A 24822-nucleotide genomic window follows, 5' to 3' on the forward strand; every position below is an offset into this window, starting at 1 on the left:
CCTATGTAATGGCACATACTTACAAATTGTAAAACTGTGTAAACATTCAATTTCTGGCAAAATCATGACTGCTGATCATGCAGGAGAAGTTGTATTCCTTCCGCATGTTGAGTTAGATACTGGCGATACTTCAGTACCATTACCATTCATCTTGCATAGACGACAATTTCCAATACTTCTAGCATTTGCTGTAACTATAACTAAATCTTAGGGCCAGAGTTTTGACCATGTTGGAGTATACCCTTGGACCAACAGTGAGCAAAGCGAACTTTCAAGAGGGGGATTGGGCTGCCATAAGTGGCCAGGGGGGCACACCTCCTACCATATACATACATACAGTTTATATGTATTTATGAATTTTGCAGTTGTGTTTGTAATTTGGGCACACAGTATAATTCTTTTAGAATATACAGTACTGTGCAAAAGTTTTAGGCAGGTGTGAAAAAATGCTGTAAACAAAGAATGCTTTCAAAAATGGAAGTGTTAATCATTTATTTTTATCAATCAACAAAATGCAGTGAATGAACAAAAGAGAAATCTAAATCAAATCAATATTTGGTGTGACCACCCTTTGGCTTCAAAACAGCATCAATTCTCCTAGGTACACTTGCACACAGTTTTTGAAGGAACTCGGCTGGTAGGTTGTTCCAAACATCTTGGAGAACTAACCACAGATCTTCTGTGGATGTAGGCTTCCTCACATCCTTCTGTCTCTTCATGTAATCCCAGACACACTCGATGATGTTGAGATCAGGGCTCTGTGGGGGCCATACCATCACCTCCAGGACTTCTTGTTCTTCTTTAAGCTGAAGATAGTTCCTAATGACTTTGGCTATATGTTTGGGGTCACTGTCCTGCTGCACAATAAATTTGGGGCCAATCATACGCCTCCCTGATGGTACTGCATGATGGATAAGTATCTGCCTGTATTTCTCAGCACTGAGAACACCATTAATCCTGACCAAATCTCCAACTCCATTTGCAGAAATGCAGCCCCAAACATTCATGGAACCTCCACCAGGCTTCACTGTTGCCTGCAGACACTCATTATTGTACCACTCTCCAGCCCTTTGATGAACAAACTGCCTTCTGCTACAGCCAAATATTTCAGATTTTGACTCATCAGTCCAGAGCACCTGCTGCCATTTTTCTGCACCCCAGTTCCTATGTTTTCGTGCATACTTGAGTTGCTTGGCCTTGTTTCCACGTCGGATGTATGGCTTTTTGGCTGCAACTCTTCCATGAAGACCACTGCTGGTCAGACTTCTCCAGGCAGTAGATGGGTGGCCTGGGTCCCACTGGTTTCTGCCAGTTCTGAGCTGCTGGCACTGCTGAACATCTTCCGATTTCGAAGGTAATAAGCTTGATGTGTCTTTCATCTACTGCACTAAGTTTCCTTGGCCAACCACTGCGTCTATGATCCTCAACGTTGCCCATTTCTTTGTGCTTCTTCAAAAGAGCTTGAACAGCACATCTTGAAACCCCAGTCTGCTTTGAAATCTTTGTCTGGGAGAGACCTTGCTGATGCAGTATAACTACCTTGGGTCTTGTTGCTGTGCTCAATCTTGCCATGATATGAAACTGTCTTCCACAACCTCACCTTGGTAACAGAGTTTGGCTGTTCCTCACCCAGTTTTAAGCTTCCTACACAGCTGTTTCTGTTTCAGTTAATGACTGTGTTTCAACCTACGTGTGACACTGATGATCATTAGCACCTGTTTGGTAGAATTGGTTGATCATACACCTGACTAGAATCCTACAAAATCCCTGACTTTGTGCAAGTGTACCTATAAGAATTGATGCTGGTTTGAAGGCAAAAGGTAGTAACACCAAATATTGATTTGATTTTGATTTTTCTTTTGTTCGCTCACTTTGCATTTTGTAAATTGATAACAACAAACAATCATTATTTATATTTTTTTGTTTACAGCATTTTTTACACCTGCCTAAAACTTTTGCACAGTACTGTATATACTGGAAAAGAACCAAGTTTGTCTTTCACTTACACATGTATAGTATAATATGTGCTTTTCAGTAAGGCAAATTCATGAGATGGTGATTTATTTTAAAATAATAAAAGCAGTAAAAGAAATTTTTATTTTTATTGCTTCAAAACAATACAAATTTACAAATCTGTTGCTAGCATTTCATAGCATTTTTTCCCCTAGATGTTTCCAGCCACCTGGAAACATATTTTGTACCGTCTTTTTGGTGTTTGGAAAGATACGTGAAAGGTAATGTTAAGTTTTTTGGTAAATACGTAGTTAGAATTTGCATATTTATTTTGCTGTAATTTCTTCTCACAACGTTGTTCCTTCACCATATGTATAAATTCTAAAAGAGCCATGCTTGGCCTTCATTTCGATATCTAATACTTGTGCTTTCAAGTAAAGCATACTCATAAGGCAGCTGTTTATTTCATTTTCAACACAGCAAAGGCTGAACAAATATTTTTTTTAACTACTTGAACACAATAAAAATAGACATGTTAGTTGTGGAAATTTCATAACCAGTTCCTTTTTTTTTGTTATTGCTGACACATTGTAAGCACATTCCAACACTTGTGCTAATAAGAATATTAAAAGTGTATTTTTTTTGCTAAATATTTCATTGATTTTTGCAACTTACTGTGCTGTCATTTACATAAAAAATACTTCTCTGGTTGAAAATATTCTGAAAGAGAAATGTCTGCACTTTTAATGTATGGAGCATGTATATTGAGTTAAGTATGGAGAATTTAAGGCCAGTTAAAGTAACAGAAAACAGCAAAAATTGAGGCCAGGTTTAAACAGCTAATAAAATAGACAGTGCTTTACAAATTGTGAAACATATTTGTTTGACTGGCTGGCATTAATGCTGTAGTGATAGACTCCATTTGTACACTATGGTGGGACCATCACTATTTGAAAACGCTATACCATGAACACGAGTTGTCATTTGAACATGTTTTTTTTTTCCATCTTGTCTGTACTCTGCATTATGGTGCATGTTACTGAAAATGCAGACAGACTTCTTTTTGGGCATATATACCGTCAGCATGACAATGCCAGATATAAACACTAGTATGGCGAATTGCTCGCGTACTAAAGTGACTTTAAATGCAGGTGGAAGTCCCATTTTACTTTATGGTGCCAAGCAAATTTGTGTAGCAGTCTATTAGCCAGCGAAAGCATTGTGAAGAAACTGTCTGTTATGATCCTGCTTTTGTCTAGTTTGATAGTGGTCACGGGACATTGTATCATTGATTGCCAGTACAACAAATAGTTCTGAGCAGAATCAAGCACACTACCCACTGTGGTCATCACTGCTCTTGTGAAAAGAATGGAGATGAACGGCATCAACTCAGAGAGGGAGAGGCAAGTTTGTTGCACCACGTGAACATCACTGAGAGAATAAAACTGAAAAATAATAAAAAAAAAAAAAAGTGCTAACTTTTACAAGTAGTCAAAATTTACACCGGGTGTTACAGAGTCAAATCAAATGTATGTTTTTATTACATTATAGTAATAATAATAGCAGCTCACTACTCAAAACATGGAGTGCTCGGTCTCGAACCAGCAACCTTTTGGTTATAAGGCAGCAACTCATAACTCTACACCATCCAGCAATATACATTAGCTTTCTGTCAATTGACATTTGAGCTTGGGTTTGTAACTCATTGATAGCCATATGAAAATTTTTTTTTTACTTTGGTTATATTTTTGAACAAAAGCGCACAAGTTTATTTGATATTTGGACTAAAGTCTTCATACATTATACACTTCACATCATTATTAGTATAACATGGAAAAAGTTTCTCCTTTAGGTATGTGTTCAGCGCTACTTGCCTTGCATTTCATTTCATTCTACACTTACCCAGATCTTTGTAGACACGGAACACACATGACATGCATGTATTCGAAATAATGATATACTGTATTATTTACCCTATGCAACTCCAGGCACCTCACATGAAGATAAGGAGCCTTAGCTTGAGCCGAGAGAAGTTTTTGACTGATTTCAGCTCCATCAGTATGGGGGTTTTGGGATAGCAGACTGCTTGCACTGATCAACACATTTGCAAAACAAAAGATGCTGATGGAGAGGTGCGAAGGAAAATTTAAGGTGGGCTGGGATTCTAGTGTTAAGGAGATTCTTGTTAATGTAATCCTGCAGCAGCAAGATGATATCCAATAATACTATCAACTTCTTGCTATTACAGAGACATTTAAAAGTAAAACATCTGCAATTTAAAGATATTTTGCAATTATTATTGGAAAGCATTTTTGGAAAGCACATCATCCTAGCTTTTGACAACTAAGTCAATACTACATATGCCAAGAGAAAGTTTCAGTTTCCATGCTGAATATCTACAGCTTTCAAATGTACAGTTAGATCAGTAAGTATTTGAAATGAAACAATCAAGATGTGATTGAAGTGTAGACTTACAGTTTTAATTCAAAGGGTGTTTAACAAAAACTTTGTACGAGCCATTTAGAAAATAACTGCCTGAAGTCTGGAACCCATGACCATCTCCAAGTACTGGGTTTCCTCCCTACTGTTACTTTGACAGTTGACAAGGATTTACTGCAGCTGTCTTCAGGTGCTGCTTGTTTTCTGGAATTTCTGTCTTCAGTTTTGTGTTCAGCAAGTTAAATGCATGTCCAGTTATGTGTCGGTTGACTGACCTCTTTGACTTGAAGAGCACTTGGTTTGCTTTCATAGAATTTTTTGGTTCATTGTCCATCTGTACCAGGGCATGCGGTCTTAATCAGTTTCGTAACATTTGTCTGAAATCCGAGAAGATAGTATAGCCTATACACTTCAGAAATCATCTTGCTACTTCTGTCAGCACTTTTATCATCCATAAACACTAGTGACCCAGTTCCACTGGCAGTCGCACATGCCCATAACACTGCCTCTGCCATGTTTCAAAGATGATGTGCTGTAGTATGATACAGACCATGAGTCATTCCTTCTCTTCTCTATCCATTATTCTGGAACATATTGATCTTAGTTGCATTTATCCAAAGAAAACTGTTCCAAAATTGTACTTTCTTAAGAAAATATTTTCAGGCAAAAGTCTAATCTGTTCTTCCTATGCTTGAGGCTTACCAGTGGTTTGCACCAAACCCTCTGTATTTACTTTCATGAAGTCTTAATTGTAGACTTTGACAATGATAGGCCTACCTCCCAGACAGTTTTCTTGGTTTGGCTAAATGTTGTGAAAGGGGTTATATTTCACCAAGGAAAAAAATCTGCAATCATCCAGCACAGTTGTCTTCCATTGTTGTCTGTCTCGTTAAGAATGTACCAGATGGCTGACTTACCTCTCCTGGTATTTCTACTGTCTCTCTGATGGGTTTGTTTTGTTTTCTCTGCCTAATGATGGCCTATTTTTACTTGCAAGGGCAGCTCTTTGGACCTCATATTGAGAGTTCATACATACAAAGGCAAATTCCACACTTGCAGTCAACTGCAGACCTTCTACTTGCTTAACTGTTAATGAAATAATGAGGGACCTGCTCACACCTGGCTATGGAACAGCTTGTCAATCAACTGTCCAAATACTTTTGAACCCCTGCATGTGAAGTACCATGTATAAAAATAACTGTCATTCCTAAATATCGTATACAATGTTTTTGTTAAAATATTTGAATTAACATAAAACACCACCTTCTGGGAACAGCAGCTGTTTTAAACTGATCTTCCAGATAGGATGTTGGACATCTCTGGGTCCACAGTACTTGAGGAAGATCCTCCAAATATCTGTGAACCACCCAATCTCACTGAGATTGTGCATAGGTGGTGAACCAGCTGAGGGTAGGGAACGCTGCACGGATCTATGGTATGCAGGGTGAAGTTCTTCAGTTTGGTGGTATGGCTGTCCTCCTGGCACTGCAAATAATCTTTGTTTCCAATTGGGAGATGGGCATCATCCCAACTAATTGGAAAACGGGACTTGTCGTCCCTATCTGGATAGAGAAAAGGTGATTGGATGGATTGCAACCACTACCGGGGGATAACACTGCTCTCTGTGCCAGGTAAGGTCCTCGCTAGGGTCGTCAATAGGATCCACGATCACTTGCTCAACTACCAGCAACTGGAGCAGTCTGGTTTTATGCCCAAGAAGTCTACCATCAACTGCATCCTAGCACTGAGTGTTCTTCTTTAGCACAAATGCGAATATCGTCAGAGTTTCTTTGCAGCCTTTGTCAATTTTCGTAAAAGTCTTCAACTCAGTTGATCGAGTTGCTCTAGGGGACATACTAAGACTTTGTGGAGTCCCCCAAAGTTGCTAGATAACATGGCCAGAGAGTGGGTGAGAGTGTCAACCTTGTTGAGAGGTTTACTTACCTTGACAGTGACATTCAAGTCTCTGGTAATTCTTCCTATGAAATCAGTAGACGGACTGGGAGAGCATGAGGTTGCTGGAAAGGGGTGTGTGGCAGTTCTGATACCTTTGCAAACTGATGAAGGTCCAAGTCTTTAGAGTCTTGGTGTTTCCCATTTTGCTATATGGCTGTGACACATGGACGCTATCCAGTGACCCGAGACAAAGACTGGACTCCTTCAATATGATACATGTTCGGAGAATCCTTGGGTACAGCTGGTTTGACTTTGTGTCGAATGAATGGTTGCTCACAGAGTCCCAAATAAGATAGATTACCAGCATTGTGAGGGAGCATCAGTTATGGCACTACAGCCATGAGGTGCAATTCCCAGATGGTGATCTCGCTCTCAGGGTCCTCATTGCTAAGGACTTAAGTGGCTGGACCAGTCCAAGGGGACACCTACTTAACACCTGGATGAGGCAGATAGATGATCATTTCTGGAGAGTGGGACTGGACTGCGTTTCTGCCTTGGGGGTTGCCAACCGGGATCCCAAGCTATTTCGTTGTGTGTGGCAACGTGCTGTACCAGTGCATGCTCCCCAACCTGACCAGACCTGGATCTTTGAATTAACACTGAAAGCCTACATTTCAATCATGTAATGATATCTTCATTTCAAATCCATTGTGATGGCGTACAGAGCCAAATTTATGAAAAGTGTGTCAATGTCCAAATACCTATGGCCCTAATTGAAGCTATGAGGTTCTTGTTGTCATTCCTAACCTCATACCTCTGTAAGAGTATTTTTCTTCCCCTAAACTAGAAGTACAGACTTCCTGTAGAGAATAGCTCAAGACTAAAAGCGTCATGTATTTCATCAAACCTGTGATGAAAGAAGCAAGGTCATCCAACTTATTACTGATGATTTGAATACAATTTTAAAAATACCACCAAAACATAAATTATTTTTTAAGTCTATAGGCTGCATGCTAATTATTGGTACTAGCATGTGCAAGACATTTTTCCTCAGAAATGACATATATTATAGTGTCACACATGTGTACATAGGGGACAGCATAAGGGTTCTGGTAATGAACAATGGATAATCAGTCAAGAATAAGACATGTTTCTGAAAACACATTATTTGCTAAAAAAAAACAATTCTGTATAATGCATTTTTTGCTTTAATCATATGGGGTTTTGCCTGCGGGTGCCCCAAAAGTTTGTGCCTCTGTCTCACTCTCTTACAGTGGCATAGTTGGAAGGATTCTGTGCATATTGAGAAGGATGAGTGAGCAACAAGAAAACACTGGCATAGTGCAAGCAATGAACGAGGAGATTCAGGCTTTAAAGGTCCAGGTCAGGGAACAATGAATTCTGCTCACTGAAGTAGGGGAACGTAACCAGGCATGTGCCGCTCTTCAGTGGAAAGTTACTACCATTACGCCCTGATTTTTGAACTTACAATGGCATCCTGTCATCACTGGGAATGTATAGTATGAGCACACATATTGCTGCCACTCTTGAGGGGATCAATGACCTCAATAAGCAGATTACTGTTGATTATGACCAACTCAAGACTGAGGTACTACTGAGGTATGGCAACAACCTGGATCAGCAGGCAAGAGCATGCTAGGAGTGGAAATTCAACTCTGAGTGGCCGTCATGCTTACAACTTGTAGGGCAGAGTGGGGTGGTGGTTGAAGCCACGGGTAAACGACACTAAAAAGATTGCTGAAATGGTGGCCTGTGACTTCCTAGTAAACACTGCCTGATTTCCTTGACCCCCAGTCCAGAGGCTATGGATGCCTTCATTACGCCCTCAGGCAACATTGTAAAGCCTTGCATGTCAAGCGTTAAGAACAGTCCGCTACCCTATTCCTAACTGTTCCTGCTTTGGTAAGCCAATGAGCTACAGCTGGGCACAAGGAGAAAGGTACCGTTTTCACCGTCAACCCTCTTTCCCTTTCCTCCACTGAGGTCTTGTGATAAATTAGTAGATCACCACCACACTCACTGTATCCGGAAGTAACATTTTAATTGATGCTCAACCTTGCATGCTTCTGAGATAGTGGGAATCCAGGTCGACAAGTCTAACCTGTATCTATGGGAGAAACTCAAATGTATAGGTCCACCTGATGTATAATCACTTACCAAGGGGTGACTCGTAAAATCAGAGTAGCAGTTAAGTGCTCCTGACCTATCCATGGATCATGGGGCATCTGCATTACTGGGTGGCCGCAACAGAGGCAGAAGGCGAGACATTGCAGAACACTGTTTCACCCATTGAGGTCACACCGGATCCACTATCACTTTCAATTTAGGCAAACTCTGGCTTCGCTCAAAAGAGAACAATGGAACAATGATTTCCTTAAGTTTGCCAAGGATGCAGTTTTCCTGATTGATAGACAGTGTACATCACTTCCAATGCCACTGGGTCTGCACTTTGAGCTTAATAATGACTTGTTGTACCGTGTAGTTGAGTATAAAGGTGAGATGAAGTCATTGTTGTTAGTTCCGCAAACTTACCAGTGGAAAGTTTGTAAGCGAACACACACCCATCTCCTAGGTGCCCACCTAGGAAAAGAGAAGATGTTAGAGGCTTTGAGGCTCAAAATGTGATTGTCATGTTCATATCTACAAAAATGAACCAAACTGTGGGGGCAATTGCCTGAGAGTTTGAAAGAAGACCCTTCAATACAATACACCGCAGCATGGTGGCACAGTGGGTAGCGCTGCTGCCTCGCAGTTAGGAGACCCGGGTGCGCTTCCTGGGTCTTCCCTGCATGGAGTTTGCATGTTCTCCCACGTGTCTGCGTGGGTTTCCTCCGGGTACTCCGGTTTCCTCCCACAGTCCAAAGACATGCAGGTTAGGTGCATTGGCGATTCTAAAATTGTCCCTAGTGTGTGCTTGGTGTGTGTGTGTGTGTGTGTGTGTGTGTGTGTGCATGCCCTGCAGTGGGCTAGTGCCCTGCCCGGGTTTTGTTTCCTGCCTTGTGCCCTGTGTTGGCTGGGATTGGCTCCAGCAGACCCTTGTGACCCTGTAGTTAGGGTATAGCGGGTTGGATAATGGATGGATGGATATAACTTAATTGTACACACATGAAATTAGCCAATGAGACTTTTTACGAGAAATAAGTGACATTTAACTGTGATCAATCCCAGTTCATTAAGAAACTTGACTCAGAGTAACAGCAACTTTAAGAAAATACCTGACTACAGCATAGGACAGAAGAAGTGCCAGACAGATAGCAGTGCTTATATATGTGCAATAGATAAGTTGGGAGGTACGATGCCATCATCATCACTCCCCCTCTCTCTCTGGATGGGTCAGGGAAGGGCCACAACAAACTACTGAAGTAAATCCTTGATTATTTGACTAAAGGAAATGGCAGAATTCAAGGCAATGATCAATCCAAGGTTGACTGTTTTTGAAGCAAGTATGCTAACCAAATCATATAGGCTGTGTTTCAAACTGAACCCTAACATACATAAAAGAAAAAAAAAAAAAAGAAAAAAAAAAAACAAACTAAAATGTAAAAAATTACATATTTATATTTTAGAGTCCCCCCCTATAACAACTCTAGTGTCTGTCATGATGCAAAGCACTACAAACACCAGTACTCTTGCAAGCCAGAGCCTTCTTTGGATGGAATGTCAGTCTGAAGAGATATTAAATATTTGCTCATGTGAGTACCAATACTTCCTTTGCTTTCAATCCAGAATTTTCCTATAGACATACTCATTAAATAAACGTGCCTTGAATATCCCATCTTACGGCATCTGCCCTTTGCTTGGGTTCAGAGCATTCTGACCGTCTGTTTACTTTTAATAAATAATCTGAGATCAAAGGGCTTTTCACATGTACAGTAGTTCTCTCTCATGGCTTTTCTCAACTTAACTTCTTCTATTGGGGTGACTTTAAACTGGCACCCCAAACTAAACTGGACTATGCTTGCTAATAAAACACAGTACTCTACAAGCTGCTTCACAGAAACAATGACAACAGCTAAGGTAACTGTGTTAGAATTCAAAAATCTAGTATGTAACAACTATGCACCAAGTATATGAATATTGTTGGGGCAAAAATTATAAGCTAAAACATAGATAACAATCCAACAATAACAACAGAAATAATAACAAAAGCAGAAATAATAATATTCAAACTAGTATCATAAGAACCACACGTGGCAAAATAAAATTAAATGTTCAACATGGCAACTCTGGGCTTTGACTGCATTGCTAAAGAATTATTTAAATCAAAGAATAAGCATCTCTCAAACAGGCTTACATAAAAAAAAAATTTCACCTTCCGATTTGGAATGTTTAACTTATATCACCAAGGATATGATAAGCAGATATCATAGGTAAATGTTTAAAGATAATAATTATAATCACAAAATTCAGTATAATTTAAGTATATTATTCTAGTCAGTTTAGTTAAATATAATTTATACAGTGTTATGGTGTATAAAATCTGTACATTTTGGTTTAATTTTCCATTATATTTTGGTCAAGATAAAACAGATGAACTACAATTAAGACAAATCAAAGCAGGTTTTCTTACACCTCACTTTTAAAACAGCTGTTTCCAACATTGAAACGAAGACATTCTGATGGCTCAATTATTTTACAGCCTGGGAAAGGATGCTGAGCTGATACTTCAGGCTATTGATTACTTTATGGATGGACATCTGGGACAACAATTGGGTTTATGGCCTGGGAAAGGGAGACTGAGGCAATATCAAAGAACTTTATTTTCTGGGAAAGAGTTTGAGCAAAATTCATCAATCACATTGACAGCCAGCCAATCAGGTGCATATGTTGTGAAACCAAGGCATGACATTTCATAATAAATATGCCTTGGTTTGAAAGAGGAAAGAGGAGAGAGCAGAAAGGAGGAGAAGAAGAAAGAGAAGAAGGAGAAGAAGAGGAACAGACGAAGACGGCACTGGTCGTCAGAAAGGCATCACGAACATTGATTGCTAAATCAAACGCCTTCCTGGGACGTTCACCCTTGTCATCTGTAACTTTTTCGTAAGCTTTTCCTAAAGACAATATATATTCAGACTTTTCTATCAGTACCTATTTTCTATTATTCTTTGTTCCAGTGGTATTATTATTATTATTATTATTGTAATAAACACCATGCTGCTTTTAACTTTCTATGCTTTGTCTTAATGTCTAGAGTGATTGAATTAATAAGTTAGATTTCTTTGAGCACCTGATGACAGCCAGATTTTTTGCCATTACTTCTGTGCTGCGAGGTTTATAAGGCTGAGAGTGAATGCGCCACTCAATAGAAGGGGCAGTACGACAAGAAGAAGGAATTCTTGGCTGATAAATGGCCTATAGTCAAGAGTGCCGAGTCTGTGTATGTTTAAATGTATTCTTGTAGACCAAAAGTAATATTTAGGTCTGAGATATCACTAAAACATCATATGTCGTTTGTGCCGATAATAAGTAAGTCTCTTGAAGTGCTGAGTGACAGGCTGATGTGTGGTTTAAAGTGCTAAGGGTTAATCAGCGTGTATGTGTCATTCATGGGGCACTGTTTTGGTTAGGGTCTGTGTGTGTGTTTATCTATGTGTGTATGTGTTCATTTTAAAGTGCAACAGTAGACCAACCCGATAACGAACTTGACGAGAACATTTACCCTTGAGAAAACAGGTAGAGGGTAAGTAGAGAGAAATACTACAATAATACATACAGTTATAATTTATCGGGTTACATGGTAAAATTATAATGTGGTGTCACTATTAATATAAACTACTGAGTAGGCTGCAGGTTTCAACAAAGTGCTGCCCACACAAATCTTTGTTTATACTGCTGTTCAATGTGTGCTTTTTTTCACACATTTGAGAAAAAGAAAGCCTACCAAAACAGCCCAACTGCAACATGTTTACTGCAATGTCATTCCTTACGTGCATAATTTTCCCATGAAGTCTTGCAGAAAGTTCCCAAGGCACCTTTGAACACATGCCATTGTGAGAAATGAATAACTGGGCAATACCCTGCACTATAAACAATTTTAAGGTAGCATTTGGGGGAATCCTGGCAAAGTTATACATTCAGTATGATAAAGGGGTTTATATACTTTACGTTTCTTTCTTAGAAGTTTAGACTAATTGCATTTCTGCATTGTGGTTATTGATCAGTATTTTTCTTATTGTGGACAGACAGACAGACAGACAGACAGACACACACACACGCGCACACACATATACATACATACGCACTCCCAAGGGGAAATTCACATACTCCAGCAGCAGCGTACTGGTAAAAAACAATATTAAAGAGTGATAAAAATGCAGGTAAAACAGACAATAACTTTGTATAATGTTAACGTTTACCCCTCCGGGTGGAATTGAAGAGTCGCATAGTGTGGGGGAGGAACGATCTCCTCAATCTGTCAGTGGAGCAGGATATTGACAGCAGTCTGTCGCTGAAGCTGCTCCTCTGTCTGGAGATGATACTGTTTAGTGGATGCAGTGGATTCTCCATGATTGACAGGAGCCTGCTGAGCGCCCATTGCTCTGCCACAGATGTCAAACTGTCCGGCTCCATGCCTATAATAGAGCCTGCCTTCTTCACCAGTTTGTCCAGGCGTGAGTGTGTGTGTGTGTGTACATGCCAATGAAAGAGTTTTTGCTGGTAGTGCGTAAGATGCAGGTTTAAATAGTTTCCTTCAAATATTAATAGTTCAATGTGAAAAATGAAATATACAGTTCCAGGTCCATAAGTTTTTGGATAGTGGAACAATTTTCCTAATTTTGGCCCTGTATGCCACCACAATGGATTTTGAAATAAAGCAATCATAATGTGATTGAAGTGTAGACTTTCAGCTTAATTTAAGGGGTTTGCCAAAAATATCATATGAACTATTTAGGAATGACAGTCATTTTTCTGTATAGCACCCCCTCCATTTCCAGGGGCTGAAAATAATTTGGACATTTGACCGACAAGCTGTCCCATATGCACGTAGGAGCGGTTCCCTCAATATTTCACTAACTTTTAAGCAGGAAGTTTGGAAGTTGTCACTGTGAACTCTTAGTATGAGGTCCAAAGAGCAGTACATGCAAGTAAAAAACAGTCCATTATTAGATTGAGAAAACAAAAAAAAACCTTTAGAGTGATAGCAGAAACTCAAGAAGTGGTCAAATCAAAGAAGGAATACACTGGTGACCTCAGCAACACCAGAAGGGCTGGGAAACAACAGAAGAATATTGTGCTGGATGACTGCAAAATTCTGTCCTTGGTAAAGAAGAATCCATTCACAACATTTAGCCAAACCAACACCACTCTCCGGGAGGTAGATCTATCACTGCCTAAGTCTACAATCAAGAGAAGACTTTATGAAAGTAAAGACAGAGGGTTTACCACAAGGTGAAAACCACTGGTAAATCTCAAGCATAAGAAAGACAGAATAGATTTTGCCTTTTTTTAAAAGCCTATCCTGTTCTGGAACAATTTTCTTTAGACAAAAGAAAACTAAGATCAATATATACCAAAATGTTGTAAAGAGAAAGAGTATGGAGAAGAGAAGAAATGTCTTGTGAATACCACATCATCTGTGATACATGGTGGAGGCAGTTTTATAGCATGACTGCGAATGGAAGTCGGTCACTAGTGTTTATTGATGATATACCTGCTGGCAGTAGGGCTATAATATCTGCTCAGATTCACTGAAATGCTGCAAAACTGACAGGATGACGCTTCATAACACAGATGAACAAAGAGCCAAAATAGTGCTGGGAGGTATACCGGTTCATGCCGAAAACCGTTTTTTATTTTTGTTATGATATGGATTTTTCTTATACCGCAATACCGGTTTAAATAGCTTAAACAACGTTTGGAACGTGGCGCAGCGGAAAACTGCTTAAGGGGGGACCTTTTTCACTGCTACACCGCTAAACACGCATGCAACAGAGTACATGCGTTAGTGGAGGTATTGAGCGATGAAAATGGACAGAGAACATTCAGAAACTGAAGCTGTAGCAGATGATAAAGTTGAAAGTGATGACACAGAAGAATTTTTGCCAAGATAAGGAGCTGTGTCTGTTGTCAGGGGATACTTTGGTTTTAAAAGGTCGGATGTAGACCAAACAACTATTTACTGCAAATGTCGAGCTAACGTTGTTGCCGGAGGCAGCAACAAGAGCAATTTGCTGCACCACCTTAGCCGCAAACATGCTTTGGTGTACCATGAATGTATGGAACCAAGATTGGCACCCTCGGGTAAAACTGAAAAGGCTAGAGGACACTCGAGTCAGATGCGTTTGCCAAAGGTACTGCCTACAACAAAAAAAGCAAGCAGTGGATCGAGAACCAACACCATTACAATCCATATAGCTAATGTGTCAGTGGACAGAGAATGGAAACATTAACAGAAAGTGTAGTTGGTTTACAAAAAATATTTACTATTTATTCCTTTTCTAAGACATGTTCAGTGCAATACAACTTTTGACAAGCACCTCTGGATATTTTACTAAGTCTAAATGCCTCTTTGGATGGTAGAAAAAATGTTGTCAAAATGATAGAATTAGAATCTACGAAAAAACTTGTAGATACAGCACACCTTAAATCCATTCGCACCTCTCAGTCAGCGTCTTTTGTCCAGTAAATGTGCCGATAAAGACAAGCAGCCTACTATTCCATCCCCCCACAGCTGCAAAATGTGCACAAAGTTCTCCCAGCTTATGCCTTGATTGATTATCTGGGAGTAAAGTGCTGGAGTTTTAGAGTGGAAATGATAGATCGTTATTTGGAACACATGCATTTCATGTGTGTTCTGTTTCTACAATAATCTGTGTAAACACATTGTTTAAACAGAAACATTTTTCATATTTTAGTAGTAAATGACAAAATGTTGGCATAAACTATATAATGTGTGAAGTCTGAAGTCCAAAGATCAAATAAACACTTTCACAAAAGGTTCAAGGATAAAACAACAGCTTCCGTGGCGTAGCGGTGAGATTTGCCGACTTGTAATCAAGAGTCCCCGGTTCGATCCTGACTGACTCCTATATTTGCCGTTTTCAGTAGTGAGCTGCTCTTATTGTTAATATTATACAGTACTCACATACATTTGGTTTGCGTCCATAACAGACGGTGTACATTTATAGTGCTTGTGAAAGTTACCGTTTTATTTTCACTTTTATTCTCTCAGTCACAATCACGATACATACTACCGCCCATGCCCACCTTAAATCCGTTCGCACCTCTCCCTCAGCATCTTTTGTCCTGTAAATGTGCCGATTAAGACAAGCAGCAAGCAGCCTGCTATTTCCATCCCCCCACCGACTTAGAACGTGCACAAACATCTCCCAGCTCATGCCTTGATTGATTATCTGGGAGTGAAGTGCTGGAGTTTTAGAGTGAAATAGATTGTTATTTGGAACACATGCATTTCATGTGTGTTCTGTTTCTACAATAATCTGTGTAAACACATTGTTAAAACAGAAACGTTTTTCATATTTTAGTAGTAAATGACAAAATGTTGTCAAAATATATAATGTGTGAAGCCTGAAGTCCAAAGATCAAATAAACACTTTCACAAAAGGTACGCATTTGCTGCGACCACTTCGGTGGCACAACGGTATCAACTGTTGACTGATAATCAAAACTTCATGGGTTTGAGACTGGACGAGTACGTTTTGAGAAGTGAGCTGCTGTAACAGCCGGTGTAAATTTATGAAACTTGTAAAGCTTAGTTTTTTTTTTTTTTTTTTTTTTTTTTAATTCAGTTTTATTCTCTCAGTCGCATTCACGATTCCACCCCCCAAACCCCGCCCCCCCCGATCTGGCTCTTATATAAAAAGTACAGTGACAGCAGCTTCCACCTGCAGCTATAAACTCTTCAGTACGCAAGCGACTCTCCACACTAGTGTTTAGATCTGGACGGTGTATGTGCCCAAAAAAGAAGTCTGACTGCATTCTCGCACCATTACTAATAATATTAGTGTGGCAATGTTTTCTGGTACTATTCTGGTCATAAAATGATTTCTTCAAAATGTCACATATATTTGTCTTTCTTTTTTCCCCAGTGTGGCGTTGACATCATGGACCAGAAGGCACGTGCTTATTTAGTGTGAACAGGAACACGCAGGTGGCCGGTTGCTGTTTTTTACAACATCCTTGACCTAGCAGTGATGAATGCACATGTACTCAGCAGTTCTTAGCATTAAACCACACAAGCTGTCGTATCAACCGCCTACTGTAACTTGCTTTCTTTTTTCTTCGTTATAGTCGAATAAAAGTGCACTTGTACTATTCTGTCCTCTTCTTCTCCTGCTTGTGCCCAAAACATTAACATTTATATGTTACTTGCATAAAAGCCAGATCGAATGTTATTTATTTGGATTTAGTGCTGACACGCTGACACTTCAGTTCGCAAGCAACGGTACGAAAATGCAGTCAGACTTCATTTTGGGCACATGCACCGTCCAGATCTAAACACTAGCGTGGAGAGTCGCTTGTGTAATGAAGAGTCTATAGCTGCAGGTGGAAGCTGCTGTTGCTGTACATTATATATAAGAGCCAGATCGGGATTTTGGGGGGTAGAATCATGAACGCGACTGAGAGAATAAAACTGAATAAAAAAACAAAACAAAGCTAAGCTTTACCAGTTTCATAAATTTACACCGGCTATTACAGCAGCTCACTTCTCAAAACGGACTCGTCCGGTCTCAAACCCATGAAGTTTTGATTATCAGTCAACAGTTGATACCATTGCGCCACCAAAGCGGTCGCAGCAAATGCATACCTTTTGTGAAAGTGTTTATTTGATCTTTGGACTTCAGGCTTCACACATTATATAGTTTATGATAACATTTTGTCATTTACTACTAAATTATGAAAAACGTATCTGTTTAAACAATGTGTTTACACAGATTATTGTAGAAACGCAACACACATGAAATGAATGTGTTTCAAAAAAAGGATCTATTCCACTCTAAAACTCCAGCACTTCACTCCCAGATAATCAATCAAGGCATGAGCTGGGAGAAGTTTGTGCTCGTTCTAAGTCGGTGGGGGGATGGATAGTAGCCTGCTTGCTGCTTGTCTTAACCGGCACATTTACAGGACAAAAGACGCTGAGGGAGAGGTGCGAACAGATTTAAGGTGGGCCGGATCTACAAGTTTTTTCGTAGGCTCTGGTAATTCTAGTGTTAAACAACACATAATTTGAAAAATACTGTAATAAATATGCAATAAAATAATCAGCAAAACAAAGCATTTTTGAACAGAAATACACATTTATAAATATAAAAAAGCAGGCAAAAAGATAATAAAAGCAGCCTACTTATATGATGCATTATATTCAATTAGCAACAAGGATTAATTTCAAAAAAGTTTAAAACTGAGATTTCCCTGACAGAGTTAACAATAACTACATTAAAAGGAAACCAAAATATCACAGCCAAGATTTACTTTATAGAATAATATGTACTCTTGTCTTGCTGCTAGTCAAACAAAATACTTTACTTTAATCTTGACCTGTAGAGTTTACATATATAGAGGTAAAATCTAAGCGTGGCAAGCAGATTGCATGCCTCCTTAAAATCAGCACAAATGATAAAAAAAGGGGTGCTACAGGAACACTTCTATTTCCTACAACCATATTAGATACATTACTGGGTGCATTAACTAATATATAGATTATGTCACACACGTGTGTTTAGGAGACAGCCAACAAGCTCTGAGGTGAGTGAAACCACAAGGGATGAAGGGGTGGCACTAACATATCTCTCTCTCTCTCTACCAACAGAACCAACGAAGGAAAGCAATATCTCACTGCTTCCCGAGTCCGATGCCGACTCGATGACATCACGTCCAGTGTCAACAAGCCGATGACGTCACTTCCATCCCCATATTTTGATTTAATTTCTTGATTTTCTTTTGTATAAATAGCCCTGTTTCAACCTCTGTTGTTTTGTCAAACGATTTTGTTTTGATCCCATGTCTAATATGGTGTCCTTGGGCTGGACATTATACAGGACTACTCCCCAAACCTTCATGAAGTTGTCACAAGTTTTCTTTACTTATTACAATTAATATCATTGTCTTCAAAGATGTGCAATTTAAGACTAGATGTGATGAAGATCTAAATTGCCACCATCCTCAATGCATCTCAAATGCAATGTTGCTCAGAACCTATGTTCTTGTATTTATCTCCCCTACTGACCAATGTAATCTCTTCATTTTTTAAAGTTTAATAAGTAATGTCTGTCAGTAAAAAAATTACCACTATTTTAAAATTATAGGCGCTCATTAATTGGAATATAGAAAAAACAGCACTCATATTTCTAAACTGCTATTGTAAACACCTTATAGTTACTACACCACTTGTTTTTTAGAATAATGCAAGTGAAACATATCTATTATGCTGACAATAGTTTAATTTAGGAGGACATTAGCTTTGATATTGTTCCTGGGCAATTTTTTATTTTAGATATTTTACTCTGAATCACAGGAGAAACTATGCAGCTTAGCATTTTCCTAATGGGAATGTATTTTACAAATACTTCTTTTACTTAACTTCCTATTAGCTATGCCATGCAGCATAAAAAATTATTCACAAAATAACAAAAGGAAAATTAAAAAATGAATTTCAGTGAGAATTACATTTTAAATAACAATGTCAAATATAAAAGACATTTCAATGTAATGTTGGCAGTACTGTGTAAGATGCTTTGTAAAAGCATATGCTCCTTATTTTTATATTCTTTTAAATAATTTCTTGGTCAAATTTCATCTACAGTGATCCCTCGCTATATCGCGCTTCGCCTTTCGCGGCTTCACTCTATTGCGGATTTTATATGTAAGCATATTTAAATATATATCGCGGATTTTTTGCTGGTTTGCGGATTTCTGAGGACAATGGGTCTTTTAATTTCTGGTACATGCTTCCTCAGTTGGTTTACCCAGTTGATTTCATACAAGGGACGCTATTGGCAGATGCCCGAGAAGCTACCCAACTTACTTTTCTCTCTCTCTCTTGCGTGACTTTCTCTGATCCTGACGTAGGGGGTGTGAGCAGGGGGGCTGTTCGCACACCTAGACGATACGGACGCCTCGTCTAAAAATGCTGAAAGATTATCTTCACGTTGCTACCTTCTGTGTGCAGCTGCTTCGTGAAGCGACATGCTGCACGGTGCTTCGCATACTTAAAAGCTCAAAGGGCACGTATTGATTTTTCACTGTTTGTTTTTCTCTGTCTCTCTCTCTCTCTCTCTCTCTCTCTCTCTCTCTCTCTCTCCCTGCTCCTGACGAAGGGGGTGTGAGCTGCCGCCTTCAACAACTTTGTACCGGCGGTGCTTCGCATATTTAAAAGCCAAACAGCCCTATTGATTTGTTTGCTTTTCTCTATCTCTCTGACAGTCTGTGCTCCTGACTTGCACTCCTTTGAAGAGGAAGATATGTTTGCATTCTTTTAATTGTGAGACAGAACTGTCATCTCTGTCTTGTCATGGAGCACAGTTTAAACTTTTGAAAAAGAGACAAATGTTTGTTTGCAGTGTTTGAATAACGTTCCTGTCTCTCTACAACCTCCTGTGTTTCTGCGCAAATCTGTGACCCAAGCATGACAATATAAAAACCCCCGCGATGGAGGAGGGATTACTGTATATACGAACTCATTTTTAAACTCATGAATCTTGTTCAGGATTGCAGAGGGACAAGAGTTTATTGGGTACAAAGCAGTGATATTTCAGTTCTGATATTAATTGTTTTAGTTTTTATTTTATTTTATAAAATTAATTTTTATTTTTATTTCGGTTTAGTTTTCAGTGGAGTCAACAATTTTATTTAGTTCTGGCTTTTTTACATAATATTTTAGTTTTAGTTAGCAATTTTAGTATTTTTTTTTCTGTTGCAAGACTACAAATACTGGCATCCACATATTTCAATGCAAGTTATGTTTCAGTCAACAAAATACACTCACAGTTTTTAATTTAATAAGTTCAGCCGACTATACTTCCTTAGAAGGCTGGCGTCCTTCAACATCTGCAATAAGATGCTACAGATGTTCTATCAGACGGTTGTGGTGAGCGCCCTCTTCTATGCAGTAGTGTGCTGGGCAGGCAGCATTAAGAAGAGGGACGCCTCACGCCTGGACAAACTGGTGAGGAAGGCAGGCTCTATTGTAGGCATGGAGCTGGACAGTTTGACATCTGTGGCACAGCGACGGGCACTGAGCAGGCTCCTGTCAATCATAGTGAATCCACTGCATCCACTAAACAGTATCATCTGCAGACATAGGAGCAGTTTCAGCGACAGACTGCTGTCACTTTCCTGCTCCACTGACAGACTGAGGAGATCGTTCCTTCCCCACACTATGCGACTCTTCGGGGGGGCGGGATTGTAAACGTTAACATTATTCAAAGTTTTTGTTTGTCTGTATACCTGCATTGTTATCACTGTTTAATATTTTCTTTATCAGTATGCTGCTGCTGGAGTATGTGAATTTCCCCTTGGGATTAATAAAGTATCTATCTATCTATCCATCTAATGCCGTTAAACACAGCTTAAATATCAATGATCAAACAGATTAAGTGGCCTAATGAGTGTAGTCAGCAAGATCAAATGTTTCAACCCAAGAAACCAGTCTGTGCAAACATGTTGCTGTTAAGTTTTAAACAAGCACACATTTCAAGAGATTTGTTCATGCTGCAATGACATCCATTGCACAGATAGCCACACAGTGAAAATATTCGCTTGACGAGCGCCTGTGATGCAGGTACACAGACAAGGTCCTCAGCCAATGGCACCAGCCCAGTGGCGTAGCTAGAGTTCATGGTGTTCGGCACGGGGCGGTGCTTCAATTTGCTGCCCTTTAACATATCTGAATATGTTAACCTATTTAAATAGAAAATTAAAATGACGTATAGAGAAAAATTAAGATAAATTTTGCATAGATGTATTCATATATAGAGAAACAGCAATAATTTTTCAGATATTTATAAGAATCAACTAGACAAGAATATAGTACGAACACATTGATAAACCGTGTTCTGATTATTAGTTTAATATAACTACACTGCGAAAACCAGAACCAGTGTAGTGTACAAGTGATAGGTGAGGATGTTTTCTGCGCAGAGCAAGAACGCATTCAAACTGATAACAAAATGTAATTATAAAATGTAAATTTGTTGTTTATCTTCCTAGAAATTATTATTGATGTAATGTTTATGTTTATTTTTGTTATTGCCTCATAAATTTCAACTGCTGTGTCTGTATGAGTCTGAAAATTATTTTTCAAGCATTTGTAGATAAAAATCAGAGAATTTTACTTTATTCATTCATGAGTAATATTTTTCCAAACCCTGCTGCTTACACACGAATTATACTGAGCCTTTTGGCCAATAATGCCACCCCCAAAAATGTGCCGCCTGGGGCTGGTGAGGCACCAAGTCCTTCAAAGACAGATTTTCAAATATATGAACACAAAAGAGTGGCTTATTTACTATTCAGTTGGCAGCATGCACATTGACTACTGGTTATGTTTCATATCTCATCAGAATTCTTTACATACTCAAACACATAGGTAAGGCACATATTTGGCTAAGAAAGAATGTTACATTTATAGCGGCGAGAGAGAGCGCATTTGCTCTGCACCCTCCATGTGTTCTAAATTTGCCATTGCAATTTCACAATTCACACTCATTCAATACAAATGAAAGTATAGAGTGGAGTTCAACAGAAGGATAACATGAAAAACAAAAATATTTTATTTAAGGTCAAAATTTAGTTTTTAAATATTGTTTTTTTTTCTTGGTCTGATAACATTTTTTATAAAATTGAAAACCGTTTATGGTCTTACCTTTATTTGTAAATAGAGTCCATGCGCCTGTCCTTCTCCACGAAAATCTACGTCACTGTCCTGTAAAAGTCCTCCTTATTTTCCTTTAGTTTGAAAAGTCTTAATCTTCCATTTTGTCAGTCAGTCGGAGCAAAAGATAAAAATAAACGGACCGCTGCACTGCACTTGACTTTCTGATAACGCTAACTTATTGGCGCCCAGAGCCTCTGCGTAGAAGAGCAGCAGCAACAAGCGCCTACTGGGCTCACAGTACTGGGCTACCATTCCAGGGCGGCATGGTACTGTCTGCCTCACCTTGTGCCTTTTCACTGTGGTTTTATGTCCGATCAGCAAGACTAGATATGTCACACAAATTCATTAAAGAATGATCATGCACTGAAACTCGGACTCTCTTCTTTATCTTGTACGCTATATTTGCTTTTATTATCATCTGCGCTGTAATGGAAATATTTCCACACTTTACTTTCTCGCTTTCTACCCACAAACATCGGTGCAAAACACCGCCACTGTCAACCCCATGTGCTTACTGCTTCAACCCAATGAGCCAAATGTGCTCAACAAACAAACAACGGTATTTTAGGGAAGTTGCACCACGTGACTACAGTAAGCCCAAGTTACAAGATCACCGCATAGTAAACAGCGCAAAGTAACTGAACGCTTAGGTTGACCTACAAAAGCCCCTCTGCATGACTGAACTGGATTGAACAAAAATTCTATTGCTGTTTTTTTTTCATTTTTACTCAATTTTCGTTCTCATTTTAGTTTATTCACATATCACTAATTTTTTATTTTTATTTAGTTTTAGTTTCTCTGCTTTAATTTCAGTTCTCATTCTTGTAAAACAAAAAACAATATTTTTAGTTCTAGTTCTTTTTATGAAAATATCACTGGTACAAAGCCGGAATCAGCCCTATACAGGGCACTAATTCATTATTAGGGACACATATGCACACAGCCAGACTCACAATAAATCAGATTAGTCACCAACAAGCCTAATGTGCCAATTTCAGGATTCAACACCAGTCTACTTAAGTTGTGAAGCAGCAGCACTGACCACTAACACCAAAGTCATCATTAAATAAATATCAACTACATAGTTTTCATTTTGCATTGTGGATACTAATGATAAATAACATCTTGAACATCTATCCCTTCTAGACGATCAATTACCTGAGGTGTATTAGGTAGCAGAGCACTTTTTTCCTACTGTGATTGGCTCTGTGGTCTTCTTCTTCCTCTACCACTGGCACCAGAAAGATACGATGGCGTAAAAACGTCACATGGTTGACAGGCATGTCTTCAAAATTGTATGTCACCAAGAACATTTTCACTACAGTTTTATTTGGGTTGAATAAGGTCTATGGGGAAAACAATGGGTAAGGTAAAAGTTAAAGTCTAAAAAGAGATCAAATATATTAACAATGAATAGAAATACATTGACAGTTTGCTCTGCTATACATGGCTTTTAATCACGTTTAAGTTTATTGTCACACATGTACACAATATATTTTAGTCCTTACTTGCATGTTTCTTCAGAACAGCTGGTAATAATATTATATGAGCAAAACAGATCCACACAAATAAATAAGGACAAAAGTATACATACAGTAGCATACAACAGATAAACTAGTTAAAGTCTGCGCAAAAATGAATGGATAATGATTCTAGAGTCATACACTGTAGAAGTGGGACATTGTCTTCTCTCTGCATGTTGCTGTATGGATTTCCTATTTTGAAGGTACTGGTGTATTCATTTATCTAAGCAACTGCTAGCAACCCCCCAATTAAATAAATCCTTTCAAAGAAATTACTTTGAGTAAAAATTTTAACTACTAATTTTCTTTTCAACTGTGTCTGAATTAATTAATATTGCAAACCTTCTTATGCAAAACCACCAACAATCAACATATGTATGATCGTCTAGCCACAGTAAAAAATATTGTAAATGACTAGCGCAAAAAGCATTCAACTGAATGTACCTTACATATTATATATGTGTGTCACATTAAATAAATGAAAGTAGATAATGAAATGGAATTACAAATGATTATTCAATCATTCACAATTATATACTTTTTTCAGGTTGAGAAATAGTGGAGCTGTTTCTTTAAGAAATTTATTGTTGTGATATGATTACTACAGACTGAATACAGTATGTATATTAAATACATAATGTTATTTTTTGCTTTGCTCCCTCCCCCACCATAATTATCTGGGGGGGGGGGGTGCAAAAGCTTTAGAGACAGAGAGAGAGGTTGGGAACATGCGCTGTACACCTACCACACTGCAAACCACCCGCACTGAGATCAGAGTGCAGTCATGCAACAGGTGATACCTCAGCACCTCCCTGAAAAGTGAGAAGTTTATTACAGTGGCTAGAGTGCCAATCCTACCACCAACCCTCAAGCTTTAGATTTGTCAAAAACTTTGATCTCCACTTTTGAACAGATCTCGACGTTCAGGGTCCCCTGATACCGAAAACATTGATATCTCAATGATAGGCGCATGTCTATCTGTGTGTATGTGTGTCACAGTTTCTTCAGGACGGTCTAGAGGTAAAACGGCTGGAAGGAAAAATACCAAACTCGAAACTTAAGCCTGTTATGAGAGGACAATGTGCTGATTAGTTTTTGAGACAAATTTTGAAAGAGAGACTCTATAGGAACCTTCAAATACTGTAATTCTGC

At 38.8% G+C, this 24822-nt stretch overlaps 1 protein-coding gene across 2 annotated transcripts in view; it reads right to left on the reverse strand.

The window, feature by feature from the left end:
- Positions 1 to 24822, reverse strand: part of LOC114654214 (protein FAM214A) — a 127484-nt gene that overhangs the window by 16623 nt on the left and 86039 nt on the right. For both annotated transcript variants that reach the window (XM_028804622.2, XM_028804623.2), the window contains one exon: positions 23306 to 23493. In XM_028804622.2, the coding sequence (XP_028660455.1) occupies positions 23306 to 23493 (188 nt within the window). The remainder of the gene's footprint in view (positions 1 to 23305; positions 23494 to 24822) is intronic.

Source organism: Erpetoichthys calabaricus, chromosome 7 (assembly GCF_900747795.2).
Source record: "Erpetoichthys calabaricus chromosome 7, fErpCal1.3, whole genome shotgun sequence".
NCBI classification, from domain to species: Eukaryota; Metazoa; Chordata; class Cladistia; order Polypteriformes; family Polypteridae; genus Erpetoichthys; species Erpetoichthys calabaricus.